This window comes from Gordionus sp. m RMFG-2023, chromosome 3 (genome assembly GCF_954871325.1).
Source record: "Gordionus sp. m RMFG-2023 chromosome 3, tfGorSpeb1-WG-v2, whole genome shotgun sequence".
NCBI classification, from domain to species: Eukaryota; Metazoa; Nematomorpha; class Gordioida; order Chordodea; family Parachordodidae; genus Gordionus; species Gordionus sp. m RMFG-2023.
The window spans coordinates 42,659,262-42,684,151 of NC_088777.1; the positions used below are offsets into that span (position 1 = coordinate 42,659,262).

Genomic DNA, 24,890 nt, shown 5'->3' on the forward strand with positions numbered 1-24,890 from the left:
CAAATTAGATCTTAGTTAGTGATACTATACTGATAATATTGGGATAAGTATAGCGTATCTTCCCATATAAATCCGTAGTATACATAACATTCTCGATTAGTTTTAATTGGCTAAAATAACTAAATATGATTGTAATATGTAAACATATTTGTATAAATAATTTGGAATAGATAAATGATTTTCATTATATTTTGACATTGGGTATGTTATTGGGATATTCCTATTTTGATTTAATTTGAATAAATAAATTTATTTGGCAATATAATATTTAAAGAAACAAATTATTAAAATGATACCTAGTAAAATGAAATCATCGATATGATAATCACATGAAGGTAATTATTACACACAAATATTTAGGTATAAATATGAATTATTTAAATATTATCAGGGGAATCTTTGAAATCATTAGAGCCATCGACAAGTATCTTGGTTTTATTTTTCATGTCATCTTTTTTGGACAAGTTTCTTCTTTCCTCGTTATCCAATTTCACCTCTTCCGGGGTTTTACCAAAAACCTTACGTTCAAAATTAAAGTATCAGGGTATATATAATGTTAATTATGTTTCGTTAAAATTTGACAGTACTTAAATTTATTTAAAAAAAAAAAATATATATATATTATAAAATAACTTATATCTAACCCTGGCTCATTTTCATTTAATTTTTACTATTTCTTTAATTGAGCCCATCTATATAATAAACAATAGTAATAAAACGGCAGATAGTATAATAACCTAGACAAATAAATAGTCCCGTATTTTATCATCAGCCAATATATATTTATTTACTATGGTGAACAAGGAAATATAAAAAAAGATACATGGTCCACATTTCCAGAGTTGTTAAAGTATCTGGATACAAATATAAATATATTGCATGTATCTAGATAGACTTTAAAAACTACCTACAGCCTTATCGTGGCGGGAGATTGGCAACGTCTTTTGGCAGCTAATAGAGATTTAAAAAGTTCCTTGTGGTCTGGGTCTTGAATAGGATCACTATCCCTCGACGGGGTGTAAAAAGTATTTAAAGGGATTGATGGAAGGAAGAGCATCCGATGTAAAAATCCTTTATGATTATAACAAAGCATAGATAGAATACAACTCAAAGTATCCCATGGGCCTCCTCATACGCCTTCGACAAAAAAAGGATGGGAAACCCGGTGGAACCAAGGTGAAAATAAATCATATGATGGCCATAAATAACCTGATAATAAGTGGAGAAACCAGTTTACGGGGGATAGAGTTGCGACGAAGAATATATAAAATGCATACAAGAGACCAAATGGAAAGGTAATGGTGCAAGAAAGATTGCCAGGACAGGTGAAAAGTATAAATTTTTCTGGCAAGAAATGATGGTAATACTGTCGTTGGTGTCAAATGAGTGTATTGAACAAGAAAAGTTATTTATAATTTAAAAAAAAAAACAATTAATTTGAATATAAAATTTGTAAGGATAATTGAAATGTTTAAATTGTAAAGGTAATTGAAGGTTTAAATTGTAATCAAACTAAATGATAATTATATGAAATAATTATCGATGATATGTGAATTTTAGTAGTATAATTAGTGAGATCGAAAATATATTAAGGAAGAAAAAAGGGAGAAAGTTTTATAATTTTAACTTTATATTTTGAATTTGTATTTTTACGTTTTAGTTTTATTTATGTTATTAACTATATAATTTAATAAATTAGTTTGTAATCTTCAAATCTTGATTTTAATAATTGAACTAAACAGTTGGCGTATTTGTTGCAGAGAAATGGCTGGACAAAGTAATCGAAGTAAGAAAAATAGATAACAAGATGATTTTTGGTAGAAAGCTATTAATATTATTTCGGCAATGTTCTTCCGGTTTGAAAAAGTAAGAGATAGATATATTTTGGGACAGTCTATTGGAGGTAACATCGAGACTGGTAACATTTTGGGACAGTCTTTTGGAGGCGAAATTGGCAAATGAAAAGGGTATTATCCTGGCATATGAAGGTGATGTGGGACCGAGTGTTGTTAAACGGCTCAATTTGAACCGATTATTGATAAGCTAACTCAATATTTTAGTCAGAAACATATTGCCTAAGCCTCGAAATTTCACTAATAAATGCCCAAATATTTGTGCTATCTATGAGCAAAGTAGGGGATTAACTCGTAGTAGTGAAAACGTTGAAAAATCTATCGGTTTGGAGTAGCCCGAACGATAGCATCTGAGATCCAGCTTTTATCATCGGACAGTTTAAGGCGTTACCGGGGTAAGACTAGTGTTGTTAAGCGGCTCGATTTGAGCCAATTTTTAAAAACGGCTAACTCATTATTTCCTCTAGAATACTATTACCCAAGCCTGAAGATTTTGTTTATAGAAAAAACAAAAGTTTGAACATCTATTAGCGAAATCTCAATGCCTAGGCAATATTTTCCTCATGGCTATAATGTTGATTTAGCCGTTTTTAAAAATCTAAAGTCGAGCCGTTTAAAAACACTATAATAGTGAGTTATGAAGTTAGCTACGGCCTAAATCCGGAAAGGTAGAGAATTTTAAATTTTGGTGAGTTATGGATATGATTGTTTGCAATATAATTTTTAAGAAAGAATCTAGATGCTGGTGACTTACAAGCCAGTAGTGCTAAAAGTGCGGTGGATTATTTGTTAGTTAGGAGATGTGGAAGGAGCATAGTAAAAAATATGAATGTGATACCGGGGGAGGATTGTATTGATCAATACCTTCTAGTTATAGGAGATCTCAGTATTAAAGGAGCCAGAATGACTAAAAGAAAAGTTGTGCCAAGGTTGAAGGTCTGAAAATTGAGAGCGGAGAGTGCTAGACGTTAATTCAATATAACATTGGCGATAAGAGAGGCGGAGGTAGCACAAGTATCTGGGTAAATGACAAGTGAGAAGCCATGACGAAAGCTTATGTGAAGACAACTGAGAAGATTAGCGAAAGCTGTGGACGAGAAGTGGAGGTGTTTCAAAAAATAGTATAATAGTAAAGAAAATAGTGATAATGATATTTACAAGATGGTTAAAAGAAATGCCGAGAAATTAATAGCGAAAGCGCAAGAAGAACAAAGGCAGGAGTTTTCTAAAGAAGTGGAATGCGAAAGGAATGGTAAATGTGGTTCGGATGGCAAAGCAGATGGCAAAAAAGAGGCAGTATTTGGTAGAAAATATGGAAGGTGAAATGGTGATTAGGGTTTTAGAGAAATGGATAAGGGAACAAACGAAAATTGATGAAATGTTGTTTAGTTTTAACATGGGAAAGAAACGAGAGCTGCAATTTATGTGGTTATCTTTCAAAGAAAAAGAAACTTTATTATGCGTTTGTTGATTTGAAGAAAGCATTTAACAAGGTGCACAAGAGGCTACTAGAAGGCCTTGAGAAAATCAGGTGTGGAAAAATGGTTGGTTATGGCTGTGATGGAAATGTATATGGAAACACAAACTGCGGCTACAGACGGTTGATGGAGATGGTGAAAGCTTTGAAGAGATGGTAGGTTTCAGGGATGTGTGCTGAGTCAATTATTATTTATCTTAATAATGGATTTGGTAACTAGAGATGCGTGAAAGACTTCCGTGGGAGCTATTATATGCAGATTTCCTTGTATTAATGACAAACAATGAGGAATAATTGAGGGATAAAATTAGTAAATGGAAATGGAAGTAAAGGGCCTGATGAATGTAGTAAAGACAAAAGTGATTATTTGTGGGGATTTGAATATGGAGTAATCCGGCAACTGGTCTTATGGTTTATGTGGGAAAATAGTTGTTAGAAATTCAATCCAATGCACCAGATGCCAGGTTAGCAAGAATGACCTTTATTTGCAGAACGTGCATAAAAGGGCTACATAATACTGATAGAAAATGGTAGTTTAAATATTGGCAATGGGTTATTCCTGGGAAGTGGAAATGTTTTGCTATTGGGTGATATGCTGTGCAGATGGTGGTGTAGATTCTGCTGCTGTTGCAAGGGTCAAACAATGGAATAAGTTCAGATTGTCTATTCTAACAAATAAAAACGCCTCTCTAAAATCAAAGGGAAAAGTTTACATAAGCTGTGTGAGGAGTTGTTTAGTTTATGGTGGTGAAACATGGGAAATGAAAGTGCACGAAATTGGAAAGAACATATATGAGGACGATTAGAGGGATGAGAACAAAAAACTAGTGAGGAACTGCAAGCCATAATGGGAATAGACGTGATTGCAGTGGTAATGCGAAGAAATAGACTAAAATGGTTTGGGTATTTGAATAAAGCAAAAGATGACTAGGTAAAGAGATGCACCTTAATGGAAATAGGAGGATCAAGACCTAGAAGAAGGCTCAAGATGACGTGTATAAGGGTGTTAGCGGCGGATAGAAAATGAATCTTACATATATTGATGCTCAGGACGGTCAAAAAATGGAAAGGAAAATCAATGGGAAAACTGGCCAACTTGAGTTCATTTCATATTTTATTTTACGCAATGGATGACGATTGTAAAATTTAATTATTATAATTTATTTTATTTAATCTAATTTAAAAAATATAATTCATAATTTTGGATCGATATTTCTTAACAGTCTATGAGAAGAAATCAAATAATTTAATAATAGATTTTTTGGGCACCCCCTTAGATGATATAAATATTAATATATAAGTTTTGACACTAATCAAATTTTGAATAAATTTTTAAAAATGAGGAATTTAATGTTATATTTAATGATTATACCAATATAAGGTTGTTATTCATTAAATATAATAACCGCTGCCGTCAAATTCCTCGGTAGAGGGAGTTTAGTATTTATAAAAATTTACAGAACGAGGGTGCCTTATGAGAAAATTTTTTAAATGTTTTATTATTAAAATTTAACAATTATTTATAATAATTTTATTACATTTTTTATATGAATTATTAAAATCTAACAATCATTCTTTTAATTACATATCAGTACAGCTTAATATTTTTTCTTAAGCTAATTTCGAAATTTGAATTTTAACAATAAAAATTTTAATTAAGTATTATGCACACCTTAGCTAAGTTAAAAATTTTATGTCCAGATACATTTTTTACAACGGTATCCATAACTAGATCCATATAAAAAGCATCTTCAACTATTCATTATTTCACTTTATCAATAAAATTGCACAAATGACATGGGGGTGGGGGAGGGGGCTTTTTGTGTCTGGAAAAAATTAAAGGTCTAACTTGTGTTTTTACTTTATGTCTAAAACCGCTTTATTTTTCGTAAGGAATATTGTATAAAGATGCAACTGTCCAAAGTTTGGTTGGGTACTTATTTCCCAATATTATATTGCTAACAAAAATTTAATCAACTTTTGACGTTATTAATTTACTTTTATTCGTATTGGCATAAAAAAATATATTAAACCACCTCCACCTCCTTCTTTTTCTTTATAATTTTTGTTTTTGACAGAATTTTCACCAAAAATTTAATTTTTTTATACCTTATTCATTACGAAAGCTGATTTTTTTTCTTCATCAGTCATAAAGTATTGGATCATTTCGTCCGCCATTTTATTTTTTGTCTCGGGTAGATAGAGATAAGTGAACAACCAAAATATAGCCAGTAGCGCCGTGAATATCAAAAACACGTAATCGCCTAATCCTACCTTTTTAATTTTAGTTTTTAGTTTTAATTTATTTTGTTCATTTTATTAGTGTTTATTCTTCTATATCTTATCATTATTTTCTTTTCCCTTCTCCTATGTATTTTATTTAAATGTTAATTATTGTAACGAAAATTTTAATGTGAATATTAATTATTTTTTTTGACTTACAAATAATAATGGAAACAATGATCCCACAAGAAAAGTAGAAAACCAATTAAAAATTACGGATAAACTCATAGCTTTAGGTCTTGGACCAGGAGGGAAAAGTTCGACTGATATGAACCATGCTATAGCATCTGAAATAGTTATATGTATAAAAAAGTGTTATTAATATAAATCAAACTTAAAACACTTGTTTAAAGCAAAATGAAGATTAACCCCACCTTCAACGTTAGCGCGAATTCTCTAGCTAACTATATAAAATATGATGAGAAATGTGCCATAAATGGCCATGTGGGAAAACTGGCCACCACCCTTTAACTTATTATCTATTGGACCAATTTCTCTCAAAATTGGTCTAAATGTGTATATTTATGATATGTACCTTACCAGTTCATTTAATGAATAGAGCAATTCAATAAAAAAATATTTCATTTTATATAAATATTATCCTTATGCATTTAGCATTATTCACACAAAAAATTAGACTTTAAAAGCTTTATTTAATAGACATATAAAGGCGCTTAATAATAATAGAGAGGTGAGTATTGACTGGCCAATTCGCACATTCACATACATATTAAAATGAAAAGCTCTTGCAAAACAACATTTGGTGAAATAAAATGATGAACAAGCTTAAGAATGTTCAGTAAATTAATTTATAATATTATCATTAAATAGATGTGGTAATAAATTGAGATTTTAATAATACTAATTAAATTAGTGTATAATTAATCTTTTATACAACTAAAAAATGTAGAAACATTAACATAGGTCTTTTACAAGTATTTCATATTGTATTATTTCATATTTATAATAAAATTCTTAAATAATATATTATGATAGTAAGTATTGACTGGCGAAAAACAACTTTCACATAATCTCATTCCATAAAGTATTATTATACATAGAGCTTTGATTCAAATTTTATTTTAAAGATTAATATTTAGGCTAAACATTGATATTAAACTTTAATACTTTTTTAAAAAAAAAGCAAAAACATGTGGCACATTTCCCCGCTAATTTGCTCTAACTGTGAATGCAGGGTAACACTGAAGTAACTAAGTTAAAAAGAAGGGATTTCATATTTGGGTAATTTAAATTTTTAAATAGTTGCTTTAATATAAAAGACAAGTGATTGATGTTGAAAAATATTTCTTAACTTATTTCATGATCGTATGAAATGGAATCGGTGTTTTAAAATTTTATAAATAGCTCTGAGAAAGGATACATTCCTGCAATTTTGCCATTATAAATCAACTTAAATCAAAGATTTATTAGCAATATATATTTTAAATATTTACTTGGTCCAATAGCACAAAATGTCACGAACGCCATTACCAAAAGGATAGATATGTAAGCACACCATGGATATGTTTGCCCTAAAAAAATAGGTAAAACAAGTTTCATCGTTTATTATGATGACAGAATTATTAATAAGAAACCAATCGAGTTTGCTTCTTTCACGCGACGCTTAAGACATATTAGTATTTTTTTAGGGTTTAATTACGTTTTTTTGAAATTCAATATTCAAGAGTAAATTTATTCTATGAATTTTAAAATTCTAAATATTACAAATTACAAATTGGCATTATATTCATTATTAATTGATAAATATAAATTCCAGAAATGTTAGAACAATTTTCCATTAAGTTACAATGTAAAATCTTATTAATTTTGGTCATATAAGGGATACTGGGGCTAGTTAAACCGTGGGATGTGTCCCACAATTTTAACCCATTTAATCTGACATTTTTCGAAATTTTTTTGTAGGCATTTCAGTATTTCTATTTAAAATACGTTTCTTATAAATGAAATGTATTTTTATTTATATTCGAACACATTTTTTCGAAAATTTACCTAACCCTGCCAATAGTGTTGATAAATTACCCGATTTGGATTAATTTAAAAAAACGGCCGATTAAGATTTTAGCCAAATATTATGTAAGCCTGAGATTTTGCTAATTTTCGAATCTCTATTTGCCAAATCTAGAAGCCTGCATAATATTATTGTATCTAAAATCTTAATCGGGCCGTTTTTAAAAATCGACCCAAATCGGCACGCTTAACGAAATTACTAAGTGAACATATATTAATTCAAAAATTGGAGCAATATTAATATGAATGGATAAATTAAAGTTTAAAATTTGCCTAGTAGGAGGAACACTGTAAGTAGAATAGTACAGATCCACATGCCACCCAATCCTATGAGAAATAGGATTCTCCTTCCAGCTTTCTCTATGATGATCATTGAAAATATAGTTGCTGCTAAATTGAGGGTACCTATACCGCATGTCGCGTATACAGCATTGCTAGCACTCAAGCCTGCTTTCATGAATATACTTGTCGAAAAAAACATGACCTTTTTTAGATAAGATTTTGTAAAATATATTTAAAAAAATTTAAGATTATGTCAAATAAAATGATCCAAAAATGGCGATAGGAAACTTTTTAAATAGGTTTAGAATTATAGAAGAAGATAAAGTATAAAAGCTGATAAATCATATTTTAAAGAAAAAAAGGAATACGAATTGACTATTCATTTTACAAAATGTCTAATTTGAACTCTTTTCTTTATTGATTTAGCCCGATTTTTGTAGTATATTCTATATTTGCTGTTTATATAGAATTGCAAAAGTTAGAGTAGCTCAAATTAGAAGATAAACAAATAAACACTGTACATATAAATTATAAAGAAACAGCGTTTATTCCGGACAGTTGTTGAGCCATATGGCATCTAATAGCTACAGCCAGGGCTCTTCTGTAAACAGGAAACATTATCATGTCCTTCCAAGATGTGTTCACTATTTTCTTTTCATTCTCTGATTCTTGTTTCATCAATTCCAATTCCTTTTCCACTTGCGCGCCATTTTGCGGCCTCAATTTGTATAATGCTATATGTTTTGAAATACATAGACATAGTTTTAAAAATTACAATTCATTTGAAGATATTGCTTAAAAAAAAGGTTTTTTGTTTTATATATTTTTCTTAATATAAAAAATTCTGCAGATTTGATAAAAAATGCCAACGAAAACTGGGTGCTTTAATAGATATTTCAACCAATGATGTTTTAAAAGGGATGGGGACAAGTAGCGTTCCTGAAAATATGAAAGTAATATACCAGGTCCCATAAGTAAAATAGTGAGTAAGTCCGTGTCATTAATCTTAAGAGATTTTATTGGTTTCAACCATACCATATTTTATTAAATTATTATTAATTGCATTGCATCGGAAAGTTATCCAAAAAAATTATATAAACTAGCTTGTTTGATTAGAATAGAATAAAATAAAAGAGTATGATTAGGGTTTGTCAGGTTACACTATCATATTAACAGCTTTATTGGCAACAATGGATTTTTCATTTATTCTTGACTATATTATATTCCATAAAATATATCGAAGCACCAAAACGTTAGGATTGATCTTAAAATAGCGGAACAAGTATATTTTTTATGCAAAAAAAAATCGAAATTTCTTTAACTAGCTTTAATAAAATGAATAATACCTATTAATCAATTAACAAACAAAAAATTAAATTATAATGATGTGAATTATATTTAGGATAATTTCCTTAACAATAAAAAGTAAAAAAATAATAATTAAATGGAACCTGATCTGGCATCTTTGAGGTCTCGTTTAGCAAGTAAATAGGGCGGGCTTTCTGGTACCAAAAACAATAAGCCAGTTTGTAATAAGGCTGGTGCAATGCTTAAAGCTTTGTAAGGTTTTTTTTTACATTTATATAATAGAATAGTTTCAATAAAAATCTCATCATAAATTAGTTTCCTTGAATATTAGTATAGGTTTCGTAATTTGCCCTGTTCTAAAAATAGGTAATTGCAATTGTAAAACGTTTTCTTGAATTAGAATCGAATTTATTATAAAAATTCTATAATAAATTCTTCAATATCGTGTGAACGTGATTTTTTACATATTTAGCAAACAAAAAATATATTCTTAAAATAAATTTATATTTATTGAAATAATATTTTTACAAAACATTATAGGCCATCCTTTGTCATTTCCCAGAAATTGAGGGAGCCCCAAAAATTGTGCTACAAGCAAAGACACAACTATTCCTAATTGATTGACACTTCCTATAGCTCCTCTTAAGTTGACCGGTGAAACATCGGCTAGATATATGGGGACTGCTACTGAAGATACTCCTATATTAAATAATGTAATATTATGTAACTTGTTATTAATTTGTCTCAAATTCCTGATAAGAGGAATTAATAGAACTGATAAAGTAATTATATGGGAATTAAGAGTGTAAAAGATTGAGCAGTTTTGACCTAGAGATATCAATGTTAATATAGTTTCCTCTTGAAAGAAAAATAATTCACAAGAGTTCCCGGAAATAATAAACAGTTTTCAGGAGCTTAACCAAATGAGCCGACAGTGAAAAACTCTCTGAAGCGACGAGGGCATGGATGCAGACTGTTCTCAACTAAGACTCGGTAATTATTTTGATTCATGTTTGATCCCAAGTATGGTACAAAATTTCTGAAACCAGCCTTCTTTAACAGGTAGCCTGAAAAAAATTTTAGCCCCTCATTCACAGATAACGCGAATTCGTGGCGAAATATATTAAATATAAGAAAGAAAAAAAGAAATAAAGATTTTTGCGAATTCACGCTAACTGTGGATTTCGTGTAAGGTTATTAAACCAATGTTTAAGCTTGTATTGTATTCCAACTGAACTATACCCTATTTGGCAATAAATATATCAATTGTAACAATAATTCAATAAATTTTATAGATTGATGGAATATTTTCTTAAATTATCATTAAATTCTATAAACAGGGTCTAAAGTTTTGTACATTCAAAGTTGGACAAACAAAATTTGAACTTTCCAAAATGTAAAAATTAATTTTTTATTATTATTTTTTATTAAATTTTACAATTCGATAACAACATGAAATTATCAACATTTAAAATTAATTTGAGTCAAATGTTGGCTGCAACTTATTTTTTTCATTTTAAAACTGCAACGTACACATTGTTTAAATTTACATCTCATCCTAGATTCCTCCACTTATCATAATTTTGCAGGAAAGATTTTTTTTTTTTAAATGGAATACCATGATTCTAAAAATTAACTGATTGTTTTTGATGAAAGTTACTGCTTTCCACATATTTTAACTATTAAATATACCTCCGCTTTTACTTCTGATATGATATCATTTAAATTATTTTGATTATCATCACCTTGTAAAATGCCTAATTTTTATATTATACCCAATGCTAGATGCTCCCCTTATATTGTGGATCCAATAAATAATCAGCTGTGTTAGCACATTTATTTAGATTATTATTTTTTTTCAAATGTATCTTTAATTTTTTTTTTTCAGGTAAAGAAATTATAAAATCATAGCATGATTGGATTATGTGTTTTCCAAATTCAAATTAAGTATCTCATTTTTTACGTTTGCACTTACAACAATAAGATAGGTATTACATTAAAGAATAGTTTAAAATTTTTCGTCCAATTTCTTCATTTAATATGTTGCTAATTCCTTTCGGAAAAATATCCAACTTATTCAACAGCTGCTTTTAGAGCTTCCTTGCATATTAGTATTTGCTTTTACATTCAATTGATGATGTCAATCTTATTTGGATAATTGTACATATATAAATCAGCTTTCTCAAACCATGCTTAAGCAAAATTATTATATCGAGATCCAATCAAATTATTACTGAAAAATCTTTATTTTTATAAAATGAAATTCTAGTATTTTAATATAATATTATAACTAAATCGATGCCTAGATGATACTAATTTAAATATATTGTAACATAATTAGATTTGTAAACATGCTTTGAATACGTATTGGTTAATTAAATCCTATATTTATTCACCAATAATATTTTAGAGTATTTGACCATATTTAACTAGGCCAAATACTACATCAGTCAAATGACCTACTTGCCAACCCTGGTTATAACAATACAACCGCGCTCCTATTTGACAAAATTAAGTAAAAAGGGTAATGATAATCATTATATTATACCTGCATTGAATCCTATAAGTAATCGTCCCAAAATGATCATGTAATATGATTTAGCAGGTTTTGCCGAACCCATTAACACTGCTCCAGAGATTGCCAGTAAATTATTTAACAATAAGCATCCTCTCCTAAAAAAAATAAATTTATTTAAAAAGTAGTATATAATATATTATATTATCTACTATAATGCTATTTTCTCAGTAGTTATCACGAAAAGTTGATTAAAATTTTCTAAAGTTAAATTTAATTTTTTTAAAAGTAAATTTATAAGTTCTCATTCAACTTAAAGTACAAACTACAAACCTCTAAAATTAGCTTTACGGAATATTAAAAGTTACAAAAATATTGTATTGACACACCTAAGATCATATACTAGAATATATTCGCGAACGGAATATTTTGCCATAGGATTTTCCATCCTATGTTTATCATTCTTTTCAAGAGGATGGGAAAATTATTTATGAAAATTTCCTGTTAAATCTAATAAAATCAGAATTCACTTTCTTTTTTTAAAACAAAATCTTTAATACTTCTTTTATTTCTTAAAGGAAACGTGGTCGAAGTAGTGTTGTTAGAAGGCTCGATTTGAGTCGATTTTTAAAAACGGCTAACTCAATATTTTAGCCAGAAAAATATTGCCCAATCCTCAAGATTTCGCTAATAGATGTTCAAACCTGTGTGTCATCTATGAGTAAAATCTTTATGTTTTTCTGAATAAAACATTGAGTTAGCCGTTTTTAAAAATCGGCTCAAATGTCGAAGCCCCTAAATGTTTATGCTCTCCGTTGATAAATACTGACTATCCGATAGCCAGTGTCTATAAGATCCGGAGGAGTGGGGAGATAGGGGTGGTTAGTACCAAGATGCAAATCAAAACAACGACCTAATAAAATAATGATTATTGTAAAATCAGTAATTATATTGTAAATTAAACTATAATAAAAAAATTCTTGTTAATTTAATTAGATATTCATGTGTTTATTTTATGTTGAGTGCTATTTTATACAAGGCCAAGATACTAAAATTTAAAAATTATCATATATTTGGATTTTATTTCTGCTATAATTTAATAATAAACTGTAACTGTTACATTATATTAAAAATAAAATCGTGTAGTAGGAATATTTCTCACTGTTCCTGAGAATCTTTTAGCTTTCGACAACTCTGGTATTGGACCGAATGACAAATCTAATCTTCCGGAGAACTTTATACCGCCACCACCAGTCAATCATTCGATGGTGATAATACTTACGACCATCAATGTTCTGGCCACATAGATACAAGCGGACATCTCCACCTCCACCGTTTGCTCTGTCGCTTACGTAATCAAATATCGCTTCTTTTAACCGATGACGAGAAGGGCATCATAGACAACGATGCCTTAAGCAGGAAGCACTGCACATGCACATATAATTATTCTGCCGCAAATCAAGCTACCGATTTTCCGCGACGTATAAACTTGCAAATTTTACCAAATGTGAAAAGGTGAGGAATCATAATTACTAGTGCAAAGATGTCGAGCCAACAAGAGACACAGGCAGATCTCATGTTTTTTTAACAAAGTCGTCAATCGTATGCACTTCAAACATGATAATCCCCGATTCCTTCTCAGAGCGAGTGAAGATTCTCGTCATGAGCAAGAGTTATTGACTCTTCCTTCATGGTACAATTCTTAGTGGAGAGGAAGTTCTAATAGCCGATCGGCCTTTTTGAGATGTCCGGCAGACAGAACCACATCATTGTACCGTTGGAAAACATATAAGGAGGCGCCTGCTCCCAGGGGCAAGGAAAAGAAATCAATTGGCTCACAGACACAACTTAAACACTCTTTCTTCTACAAAACAAATTTTTCTACTAATTTTTACCCAATTGTCACCTCTATCATTAATACCCAAAGGTCATTTTAAATAAAATGAAATATTTTGGGTATATTTTATTTAATGACAATAGATTAGTTTAAATTTACAAATCTGTGAACTATGGATAATTTGTTATATCTTTAATCATATTAGTGCTTATTTATATTTACACCATAATTTAAGATTCAATAAAATATATTTTGTTTACTGATAACTCTTAATGGTAAAACAAAACAATAACCTTGAATTTAAATATTGTATAATCATTAATTATATTGCTAAATTATTCTGAAATATAAAAATTGTTTATTATTTTAATTAGGTTTTTATTCACTTTGTGTGTTTTTTTACACTCAGTGCTATTTACAAGGTCAAGATACTAAAATTTAAAAATAAACATATACGTGGATTTTATTTTCTGCTATAATTTAATAACTGTTACATTGCATTATATCAAAAACAAAATCGCGTGGAATAAATATTTCAATTTCAATTTTCAAAAATTGTTTTGGCAAAATAATTTTAAATTTAATTGAATCTTACTCCAAGTTGAAAGTGTGTAAATTGGAAAATTATCATAATAGAAGAGGATACATAAATAAGTAGTTTTGATGATGTAACTCAGCGATTATACCATGGGAAAGGGGGGGGGGGTAGAGGGTTAAAAAACAGATTCGTCAGATAATCCTCAAAAGGAATTCAAAATCCGTAAAAAAACTCAAGGTTAATTTTGATTGATATATACAATTAGTCCCATTGAAATAAAGAATGAAATCTATATTGGATTACCAATTTGCAATGAATCTACTTGGTAATCTCAATTATATACTGCTAAAGACTTCTACTCCTGGGGGGGGGGGGTAACGCTAGATTGTATTAAATTGGCGAAGTAGGTAGTTATATGGATGTCGTCATGTGAATAAAATGAGGGGGGGGGGATAGGGGAGGGCATATTTTGATTTGGTTTCCATACTTTTACTAATTTGGAGTTCCTTTTTTCTTGTTATATTGATCATAATTTACTACTTTTAAAAATAAATTTTGATTTGATAGGAATGTAGTAAAATTTTAGATAGGTACGAAGGTAAAATTTTTGAGGGGGTTAATATTGTAATTGGCTTAAGGACTTTAACTATAACTAATTATATTTTGAAAAAAGGAATATAACTAGTTACATTTAAATTTTTTATTCTGATTAGATTACCTATACAATTTTAATGTAATATTAAACAGATTCATACCTGTACAAATGAGAGAGCGGTTGGGGCAAATTAAAAAGGATAAAACTTCTATTTTAAATCAAACTTTTTGAAAAAAATTCTTAAATAATCTATCAGTAATTTCCATAAGAGATATTTTCCAGCATGCTTTAATTTCTGACTAGTGTTTCTTCAACTCACTTTGATGTGAATATTATATTTAATATATACTTATTAACTCGAATAGCCTTGGATAACTAAAACGAAATCATAAAAAGAAAACTTACATCATAAAAACTAGAAATAAGGAAGCTTCAGATGAAAGTATCACTTTTGAAATTTTGTTTTTATGTAAATTGGTGGACAATTTGGACACAATTTTTTTTATCAAAATATTTTCAAAAAAAAGCATTTTTTTTGTAAATGAAAATTGAATGTGGACGCATTCGATTTTTGTTAATGCACGATGAAAGCCAACTAATTTGTTTTTTTCAAAAATGTTTACAGCACGAATTGAATAAATCTGTTTATATATTGTAAGTATTTATTAACTGTCATTGTCGATGGAATTTATTATGATGGGGAAATTTTATATATACGCTTATAAATTTTTAGAATTAATGAGGGAATCATCGGGGATAATTAAGGTTCTCTGACATTGACATCATAAATAATAAATCTCCACATTGCAATGCTTCTAATAATTTAATTTTACATATAGGATATCCTTCAACTTATTAGATTACGAATTTGTGATGAAAAAATAGTTTTAATGTCAGATGATGATAATAAACATTCAATTCTCTGGCTATTAAATTATTTGAAGCATAGAAAAACAAATGGGAACAATTTATCCTTTGCACACCTTCGGAAAAAACATTTCCAGCTAAATTATATGGAAACCTCTTTATCTTAAACTGAATAATTTTTATACGTAATTAATTTTTTATTTAGAGGTCTCACGTATTATTACACAATTAAATAATTTAAAAAATTATCTTTTGTAAAACATTAAGATAAGTATAATGTAACTATTATATTTGAGTAACTGTATAACTAATTACATTTCATGTAACGTAACTATGCCATGTAACTAGTTTTTTTTAGACAAGAAGATAACTTTTTAATGTAACTAGCCACTTTTGAAAAGCAACACAACAACTCAAAACTTATAATAATGATATATTATTGTATATACCTTCCATATCTCTGTGTCAGAGTCCCTCCAATCAAACCTCCAAACATTCCACCGATGCAAAATATTCCCACCGTGAATCCCCATAACAGAACAATATTTACTTTTGTAAGTGGTTTGCCCGTCTTTTCATAGTGGGTTTCATTGTACCAAGATCTTAGTATCTATCAGTATCATTAATATTTTAGAACACTTCATTGATATAATATTTTGATTTTTTTTTATAAAAAACCATTTATCTCGTTAGGTAACATAACTATGCTAATATTAATTCAGAGGAATAAACTTTTCCAAATCCGATCAATCCAAAGCGATTTAAATTGTACTGGGCCTAACCTCAGCCGTTTAATTTTCAAACCAAATCACACCTTATATAATTTATTAATTACATTCTATTTTTCATTAAAATAAAACCTTCATTATTTTATTTTATTACTTTTTATGTTTCATTTTCCTCTTACTTTTTAATTTTATATATTTTACCATTTTAATTTAGTGAATTTTCTGCTTATAATAAGACACGAATGATAATAGTTATAAAAAAACTCGGGAATTTTTTTTTCCCATAATTATGTTTTAAAATAAAAATAGGTTGAAATTTTTTGACTTGTAACCCCCCCCCCCCTTCCCCATTTATTTAAAAATTTTGTTTAGCCCGCCCAATTAGGTTTGATTTTATATTTATTTTATTTTATTATCTTTTGAAATTAAACTTATAAAATTTCAATATTAAAAAATAAATAATTTTTAATAAATATAATCGTCTTGCCTAAGCCCTGTAAAATATTTCTCCCGATCGCCACTTGTTTTAAAAATATTTTTAACCTACTCACCAGATATTTAATTTTTTTAAACCCACTGGTTATGGTCCTCCCCTTCAAACATATTTTCTTTCATGTGTATATAATGGCATTGACGTTTTATTAAACGGTTTCTATTGTACAAAGATTTTAAATTAAGTTTAACTGGTAAAAAAAAATGGCGATGTTATTTTGTAGCACGGTTCAAAATAAAATGTTTAATATTGTGACGCGACTTGGTGCTGTATTTCAAATACATTATTAGAACTTATAATTGTTATAAAGCCCTTTTAGTCACATACTGCTCTATTTCAATCTAGTTAGCTGAATTAAGAGGTCATTTTATCTTTGAAAAAAATCATTATGTATGAATAATAGGCCTTATAATTATTTAAAAAGCTATAAATTACTAAAATTTGGAATTATTTGCAATTATTATATATTATAAATTCTAGATATGTTTATATACATATTTCTTTCATTTATCACTAAACTAATATCATAATTTAAATCGCAGAAATCGAGGACACGCGACGAACCACTTTTATTTATAATATGATATAAATCGAGATAATCAGAAAGACAAAGTCTTGTAATATATTTTTATAGACCTATTTATCTATTTTATAATATTGGCTGATAACTATTTTGTGAATCGATACCTTTTCCCCTAGTATTACCATTATCTGCCAGCATCATCCAAAATAATTTTAATAAATTTGGTTATAACATGTTATATAATTAAAAACGAACCTTTTCTGGAGGGTTGACCACTCCTATCGCGTAACCGTATTGGTATGAGCTCATTACAATTACCATAACTGTCCACATTAAGAAGGGTGTTAGAGAACTCTTATCAGCAGTCTATGACAGAGTTTTATTTTTTTTCAAAATATATTAAACATATTATTAGATTCATTTATAAGTAAAAATAATTTAAAAAATTTTTTTCATAATTTATTTTATGTTGGTTGGACGGGGGATAGTAAAATGTGCATTTTAACGAAGTAGTATAATGCAACATTGCATTATTTTTATTATCGATATTTGGAGTCGCCTGATGTTTTTACAAATTAAACGCTAATGTATATAAAAATATAAGTGCGAAAAAATGAAACGGTTAAATTATTGGAGTATACAATTGGACATTTATTGCTTTTCAATATTAAAAAAACTTAAAAATTAGAAAATGGGAAAAGTCTGTCCCCGATCTCGTCTGGTCCCAATCCATCCCCCAAAAAATAGGTCTTAAAAACGGTGATCCTTTATAATGCGACCGAAAGAAATGTCCTTCCTAAGACAAAAAGATCGATTTTCCTTACAATCCTACCCAAGAAATCATTGCTAAAAAATGTCTGAGGAAAAACACAGGATCTAAATAGACGGACCATTCTCATTCTATATTTCGAATGGCGCCACATGAAGCATACAAAATAATAATTTATTTAATTTTTATTATGCCCCAATTGATGGTTATATATAATATATTATATATGGACAATCAATTTGAAATTTGTCGTTTTTATTTTAAGGTATAGGCCAGAATTTTTTTATAGCCCTTGATGTTCAAATATTTTTTTCCTCGGGGATATATAGCGGAGACTGGGGCACAGCGCACCATATTTTATAAAAATTCTTATAAAATTTATAAATATTAACAATTATTATTGCCCTTACCTCAAATTGTAGCAGACTAATCGATGTATCTATTTAGTTTTTTGGGGTAATTCTATTTCTATTTTTCAAGGCAAAAAAGCCATACTGGAACAAGTAAGATAGGATCGCACATAAGATATATATAAAAAAATAATTGAATATCTTTTTTATTGGTAAATATTATGAGAAATACTTAAAAATTTAAAATTTTATAATCAGAAAAATATTAAATAGTTATAATTTAATGATAATAATGGTTCTACGTATGCCGGTCTGAAGTGTCACTAGTTCTCAGTCGGGATAAAATATAAAATAAAAAAATATAGATAATCTTATGATGTAAAATTCACATATATGATAGAGGAGAATTTTCATTTTATATATTAAATACATGGTACTTAATCTTATTAATCTAACTCTAGAAGAAATTAATTGAATATATTTTTCAATTTCAGGATAATAATATATATGTGAGAATCTTAATGAGCCGACCTATGACAAATATTTTTTTATGGAGAGGTACATATCAAATGAAATGAAATCTTAGATTTAATTCGTTTTAAAATAAATAGAATTGAACTCATATGCCTTTTGATTCACTGTGCCCCGGTCTTCCCTACTACATTTTATTTTCCAGTCATATTGATTATATATCTCCTCTTCAAATAACCGCATCATAAAAATTTATTGTTTCTCAATTCATGGTTTTTTAGGTCTCATCCGCCACATTCTTATTTTCAGCGGTTCTCTATTGCATTATTCCTGATGATCTTATCTTGCTATTATTGTTATGTTATTTGCGGTAAATCAATAAAATGGAATGAAATTGATTATTTATATTTAACGATGTATAAATTTTATTTAAAAAATTAACCCTTTACTCGTTGCTTATAAAATACTATTTATATTGGATTAAATCCCTTAATATATTTTGTAGGTTTCTACAAAGTTTGTAGTCTAGTTAATATGCAAGTAGGAGTTTCAGCGTTAGATCTCAATCTAGATTAGCAAAGGGTATATTTAATATTTAATACCCTTAATATATTTTATCGATGTAAGGAAAATCATATTAAGATTTGGGAGTAAAATTATGATAACTTGTAATATCTAATCTGTTTAAAAACAGGGTAGTGTATTTGACTGGTCAAATATGTCAAAATTCTAGCTTATAATAGTAAAATGAATCCATAATATTAATTTTATAATATTTTTTTTAATTCATTGTCATTTAATAACTAATGTTTCACTTTCCGTAGTAGAGTCTTGATCTAAAGCATATTCAATATTATCATTTTCTTTAATAATCTTATACAATTTTCCTATTGTTAAGATTTTCAATTGATTTCTATTTTAGTAAGAATTAACCCAAATCAACCAATTGGTTTTGAGGAAGAAGTAGAACTAGGGATTCTCTTAGCAAATTGTCATTTCTATTGGGTTTGGTGAGTAAAGCATTCTAACTTGAAACCGGATCCGATTGTTTCTTATGGTAGTTACCTTTCCACATAATTTACTATTAAACATGCCTCTTTTATTTCTGAAATTTATGATATTACTTGAAATATTTTGATCATTACCACCGTGTAAAATGTCTAATTCTTGTATTATATCACATACTTCATTAAATTCACTACTAGTAAGATGCTCACTTTGATATTGGGAACCAAATAAATAAGCAGCATTGTGATCACGTGTATTTATATTGTTTTTCCTTTTTCAAACATATTTTTAAAATTTTTTTTCTTCAGCTTTTTTAGGTCAAATACTACTCCGATTAATTGACCGGCCAACTGACTGAATTTGACCTGTCAATAAAGCGACTTGCCAACCCTGATAAAATATATCAGGTGTCCTATAAGTTATCATAATGGATTCACTTGCCTATCATTCAATATTATTTTATTATCATTTACTCTGTAGATAAAAATATGATGTTATAGTTATGTTAGAAAATAAAATTGTATAATAAATAATATAGAAAGGAAAATTACTTAATAGGATTTATAAGGATTTAAAAATATAAATAAATAATTGTATTTTTATAATAAAATTTAAGCGCATTACTCGTTACCTTTCATTAAATTAATAAAAGCGGTTACTAATAGAGTTATTTTTTTCTTCTATATATAGTAGATGTATAGGAATATCCTTCCTTTGCTGATTTTCATATTTTTGCTTGGACATTTATACTCCCCACCATGCGACGACACTAGTATGGCTTGCTATTAAGAATTTACTTGTAATCGTTCGAGAATAATTTCAACTCTAAATTCCCATCATACTGCATTGACATCTGGATTTCTTTTATCTTTAAATTTATCAATACATCAGATAAGGTTAAAATTAGTTCAATCTGGATCTTATGATCTTGACCTAAAATAGTCTGGGACATAAAGCACTTTGAAATAACATTCTAAACTTGAAGATAGAATTTCAAAAATATCTCACGCGAAGCGAAATAAATACTTTCGGTGTTATTCAGGGACATCTGCAAGCACGATTCCCCTAGGCTAATGATGCTATTACACCCACTACCCCCCCCTTAAATTTTATTCTCTTACTTCCTTAAAAAAATTTCTTTTACTCCCCCTCTCCCCAGAAAATTTTAACCCGTCCCTGACCCCTTTCCTATAAAATGCAAATTAGAAAAAAAGGCGATTCAAATCGAAATTAAAAAGGAAATCGAAATAAATAAAAACAAAAGAAGATCCAAATCAAAACTCCCCTCCAATTTTATTAAAGGACACTAAAGGTCTTCAATCCACCTTTAATTTTAATAAGATCTTGCGTGATACGCCTACTTTTTTTCATTCTACATGGTAGTCTCTGTCTTATGCTACACCACTTGTAAGAAAAATTATAAAGATTGACATTCATTTATTTCATACTCTCAAACTAAGTAGCATATTTTTTATATCTATCGATATACTAATGTTCCACATCTACAATGTCTCGCATATAAAATAGATTTTAAAAAAATCTGTATATAACAACTAAAATTTAGCGGGAAGGTGGTGTTATAGACTAATGTGAATATGTTTAAGTTTAATTTAGAATATAGACTATAAAAACTATTAAAATTAATCAGTATTAAAACACATTACCAAAAATTTAACAATATTTTAAGCCAGGGACATAGCCTAGAGATTTGTAAAAAAATGAATATTATTAGTTTTCCCATATTTAAAAAAAAAATTATATGCCTTCCATATTTGTATCTCAAAATATTTTTTGCCGAGAAGTGATAGAAAGGATGTTTAAAATGATGTAAATACATTGGCTGTATCCTCGAAACTTTAATAAAAATAAAAAAGTTATTTTAAACAAAAATAAAAACATGTCTAAATAATATTTCCAATATTTTTTATAAATTTACAAATTCAACATTTCATTTAGATTGTTCTGGTTTCATCTAGTTTTTAAATTTTTTTAAAAAGTGATTCTAGTTCCGGCTTTCAGCAGATTGATGTCGCATTTAAGGTTTCAAGGTTCTGGTTCAAAACTCTATTAATAAACAATTTTAAAATAATTATAAATAAACCCCATTTAAATAAGTGACATAAATTTACTATATATCAGAGACCTGCAAGGAATGGGTATTATTTTAATTTTTTTAAATATAACTTTTTAAAAAAATACCCCGGCTGGGGCCATATTATAACCGAATATTTAAAATTAAAAATAAATGTAATATATTTTAAAAAAATCCTGGCCATGCAAATGACACCTTTGCAGGTCTCTGATATATAATCAATGTTTTTTTGAGTTCCAAATGTTATTATTTTTTAAGCTACAAATCATTTTTTGAATTCTTTTTTAGATTAAATAAATGGAAATTATACCTACAAAAAATACGAATCGAATTAAATATTTGTATTATTCGTATTTTTGAATCGAATATCGTTCGAATATTAAAAACATTATTTGATTTGATTCTTTGAATATTCTATTCGATTCAAAATTATCTTTACAAATATTTTCAAAAAATTTTTTGGAATGTATTTTTGAATTAAAAAATATGTGATTTTATCTTGAAAGATTTCTTGTACATGTAAATTATAAAAGGTTTACTTATAAAATCTTCTTTTTTTTACTAAACATATTTGGAATTTTGGATAAAATTTTATAAAAAATCTTTTTTCTTTAAAAATTCTTCAAAGATTTTTACTCAAAAGATTTTTATTTCAATCTATGGAAAAATTAGATTATTTATTAACATTTAAAAAGTGATTTATAGATGTAAAAATAAAGTAAAAAATAAAATCTTCACTTTTAAATATTTATGAATAAGTTTTAATATTTACTAATTCATTTATTCGTATTTGATTCAAATTTTTGAATCGAATAATTTTGTTATCGTTAAATACGAATCGAATCAAATAAAATCAAATCGAAAAAAATCGAATAGAATATCGAACGAATAATTTGTTTTCGGTATACTGGGAATATAATCTAACACGTGTAGACGTGATTTTTTAGAATATTTTGCCATGAAATTTTGATATATTCTATTTTTCCATAGATTTTTTTTATATATTATATAAATGATTCAAAAAGTAACTGCTAAATTGTTTGATATTCGTATAATACTGGACATTCTGGAATACATTTCCGGTAATATCAGATTTCAAAAATTTTTTAAAAACGTGCTAAAAAATGATTTTAAGTGGAAAAAATAAGACACATCGATGCTAACAAATTTTTTAGAACTGCTTTCGGTTCCTGGGAATAAAAAAAATGTGGTTCAAATAGTCCCCTTATATTTTAAGAGAGGATTTCGGGTTCAGGTTTATAGATTTGTTTCCGGTTCTGATGATTTGGAATCAGTTTTCGGTTCAAAACTTTGATTCTAAGATAAGAAAGAGATCATATAATAAAATCGAAGACAGACCCACTAAAGTTACATTAGGGCCGGTCCGTTTTTAAAATTTTTACGCCTGAAGCTTCTTGTTAGAAATGAGCTTCTTGGCCTTGCTAGGTTTTTTTTAAAGGCCCAGCCATGATTTCCAGATTTTCTTCCTTTTAAATAATTTGGTAATTGTATATTGCTTCATAAGGTAAATAAAAATGCAAAGAATACGCGATATTCTATTCGTTAAATTTTTAAAAAACTCCGGTTATTTAGGCCTGACCCGGGTTTTTATATTTTATTTTTTAAACAAGCCTTAATCAATATCAAATTTCGGAAAATAAATAATTATTACCTTCGAATTTGGTTCATCGTCATGTTGATTCTTCGATTTATTTAACAAAGTAAGATTCATATCCACTTCTTATACTTTAAAATTTCGAATTTTATGACAAAATTAAATTGCTATTTATATGTTTATATTTTTTTTAGGAATGTTATTCTAAATTCTTTTATATATTTATTTTTGAAAAAATCAATATTTTAACGAATGAATGAATATAACATCTAACTGACCAGTTCAAAAGTCATATGTGCCAAAAAGGGTTAGTTTATGTATAAACTATGAAAAATCAATAAAGAATATTAAATATAAATAAGAATAAGAATACTGTTTATAATATTTTTTTTTAAAAAAGTCCTCAAGCAATTTTAAGATTAGTAGTTTTATTTAACTAACGGGATAGGCGGATTTATTTTATTTAGACATAGGCGATTTTTATATTAAAAAAACAAGTATTTTATTTATTTTTATTTAATAACCTTGGCATTTACACAGTCAAATATTTACTTACCAGGAACATATAATCAAAATTATTATGCCTTTCAAAATCGCATAATTAAATTCTTTCTTTCTTTCTTTCTTTCTTTCTTTCTTTCTTTCTTTCTTTCTTTCTTTCTTTCTTTCTTTCTTTCTTTCTTTCTTTCTTTCTTTCTTTCTTTCTTTCTTTCTTTCTTACTTTCTTTCTTTCTTTCTTTCTTTCTTTCTTTCTTTCTTTCTTTCTTTCTTTCTTTCTTTCTTTCTTTCTTTCTTTCTTTCTTTCTTTCTTTCTTTCTTTCTTTCTTTCTTTCTTTCTTTCTTTCTTTCTTTCTTTCTTTCTTTCTTTCTTTCTTTCTTTCTTTCTTTCTTTCTTTCTTTCTTTCTTTCTTTCTTTCTTTCTTTCTTTCTTTCTTTCTTTCTTTCTTTCTTTCTTTCTTTCTTTCTTTCTTTCTTTCTTTCTTTCTTTCTTTCTTTCTTTCTTTCTTTCTTTCTTTCTTTCTTTCTTTCTTTCTTTCTTTCTTTCTTTTTCTTTCTTTCTTTCTTTCTTTCTTTCTTTCTTTCTTTCATTCTTTCTTTCATTCTATAATAGGATATTCCTCAAAGAATGAATCAAATAAAATGATTCGTTTGAATAGAATCTTGATGGGTAATTTATTTATAAGTTTCTCAAACATTTTTGAACACAAACACAAACAAAGATATACCGGATAATGTATTTATTTTTATCTTTTATAAT

General features: G+C 27.9%; 1 protein-coding gene across 2 annotated transcripts; it reads right to left on the bottom strand.

The window, feature by feature from the left end:
* Nucleotides 1-239: 239 nt before the first annotated feature.
* On the bottom strand, nucleotides 240-23,851 carry LOC135927375 (solute carrier family 2, facilitated glucose transporter member 1-like). 2 transcript variants are annotated; one of them, XM_065463342.1, is made up of 12 exons: nucleotides 23,690-23,851; nucleotides 17,583-17,693; nucleotides 16,033-16,193; nucleotides 11,780-11,904; nucleotides 9,760-9,930; nucleotides 9,375-9,479; nucleotides 8,464-8,657; nucleotides 7,915-8,125; nucleotides 7,068-7,145; nucleotides 5,773-5,900; nucleotides 5,440-5,604; nucleotides 240-518 (listed from the first exon to the last, which is right to left on the bottom strand). In XM_065463342.1, the coding sequence occupies exons 1-12, from the start codon at nucleotides 23,747-23,749 to the stop codon at nucleotides 378-380; spliced, it is 1,650 nt and encodes a 549-aa protein (XP_065319414.1). In that variant the 5' UTR covers nucleotides 23,750-23,851; the 3' UTR covers nucleotides 240-377. The 2 variants fall into 2 exon arrangements, with proteins under 2 accessions (XP_065319414.1, XP_065319415.1); XM_065463343.1 differs by lacking the exon at nucleotides 23,690-23,851 and adding an exon at nucleotides 23,377-23,401.
* Nucleotides 23,852-24,890: the final 1,039 nt, after the last annotated feature.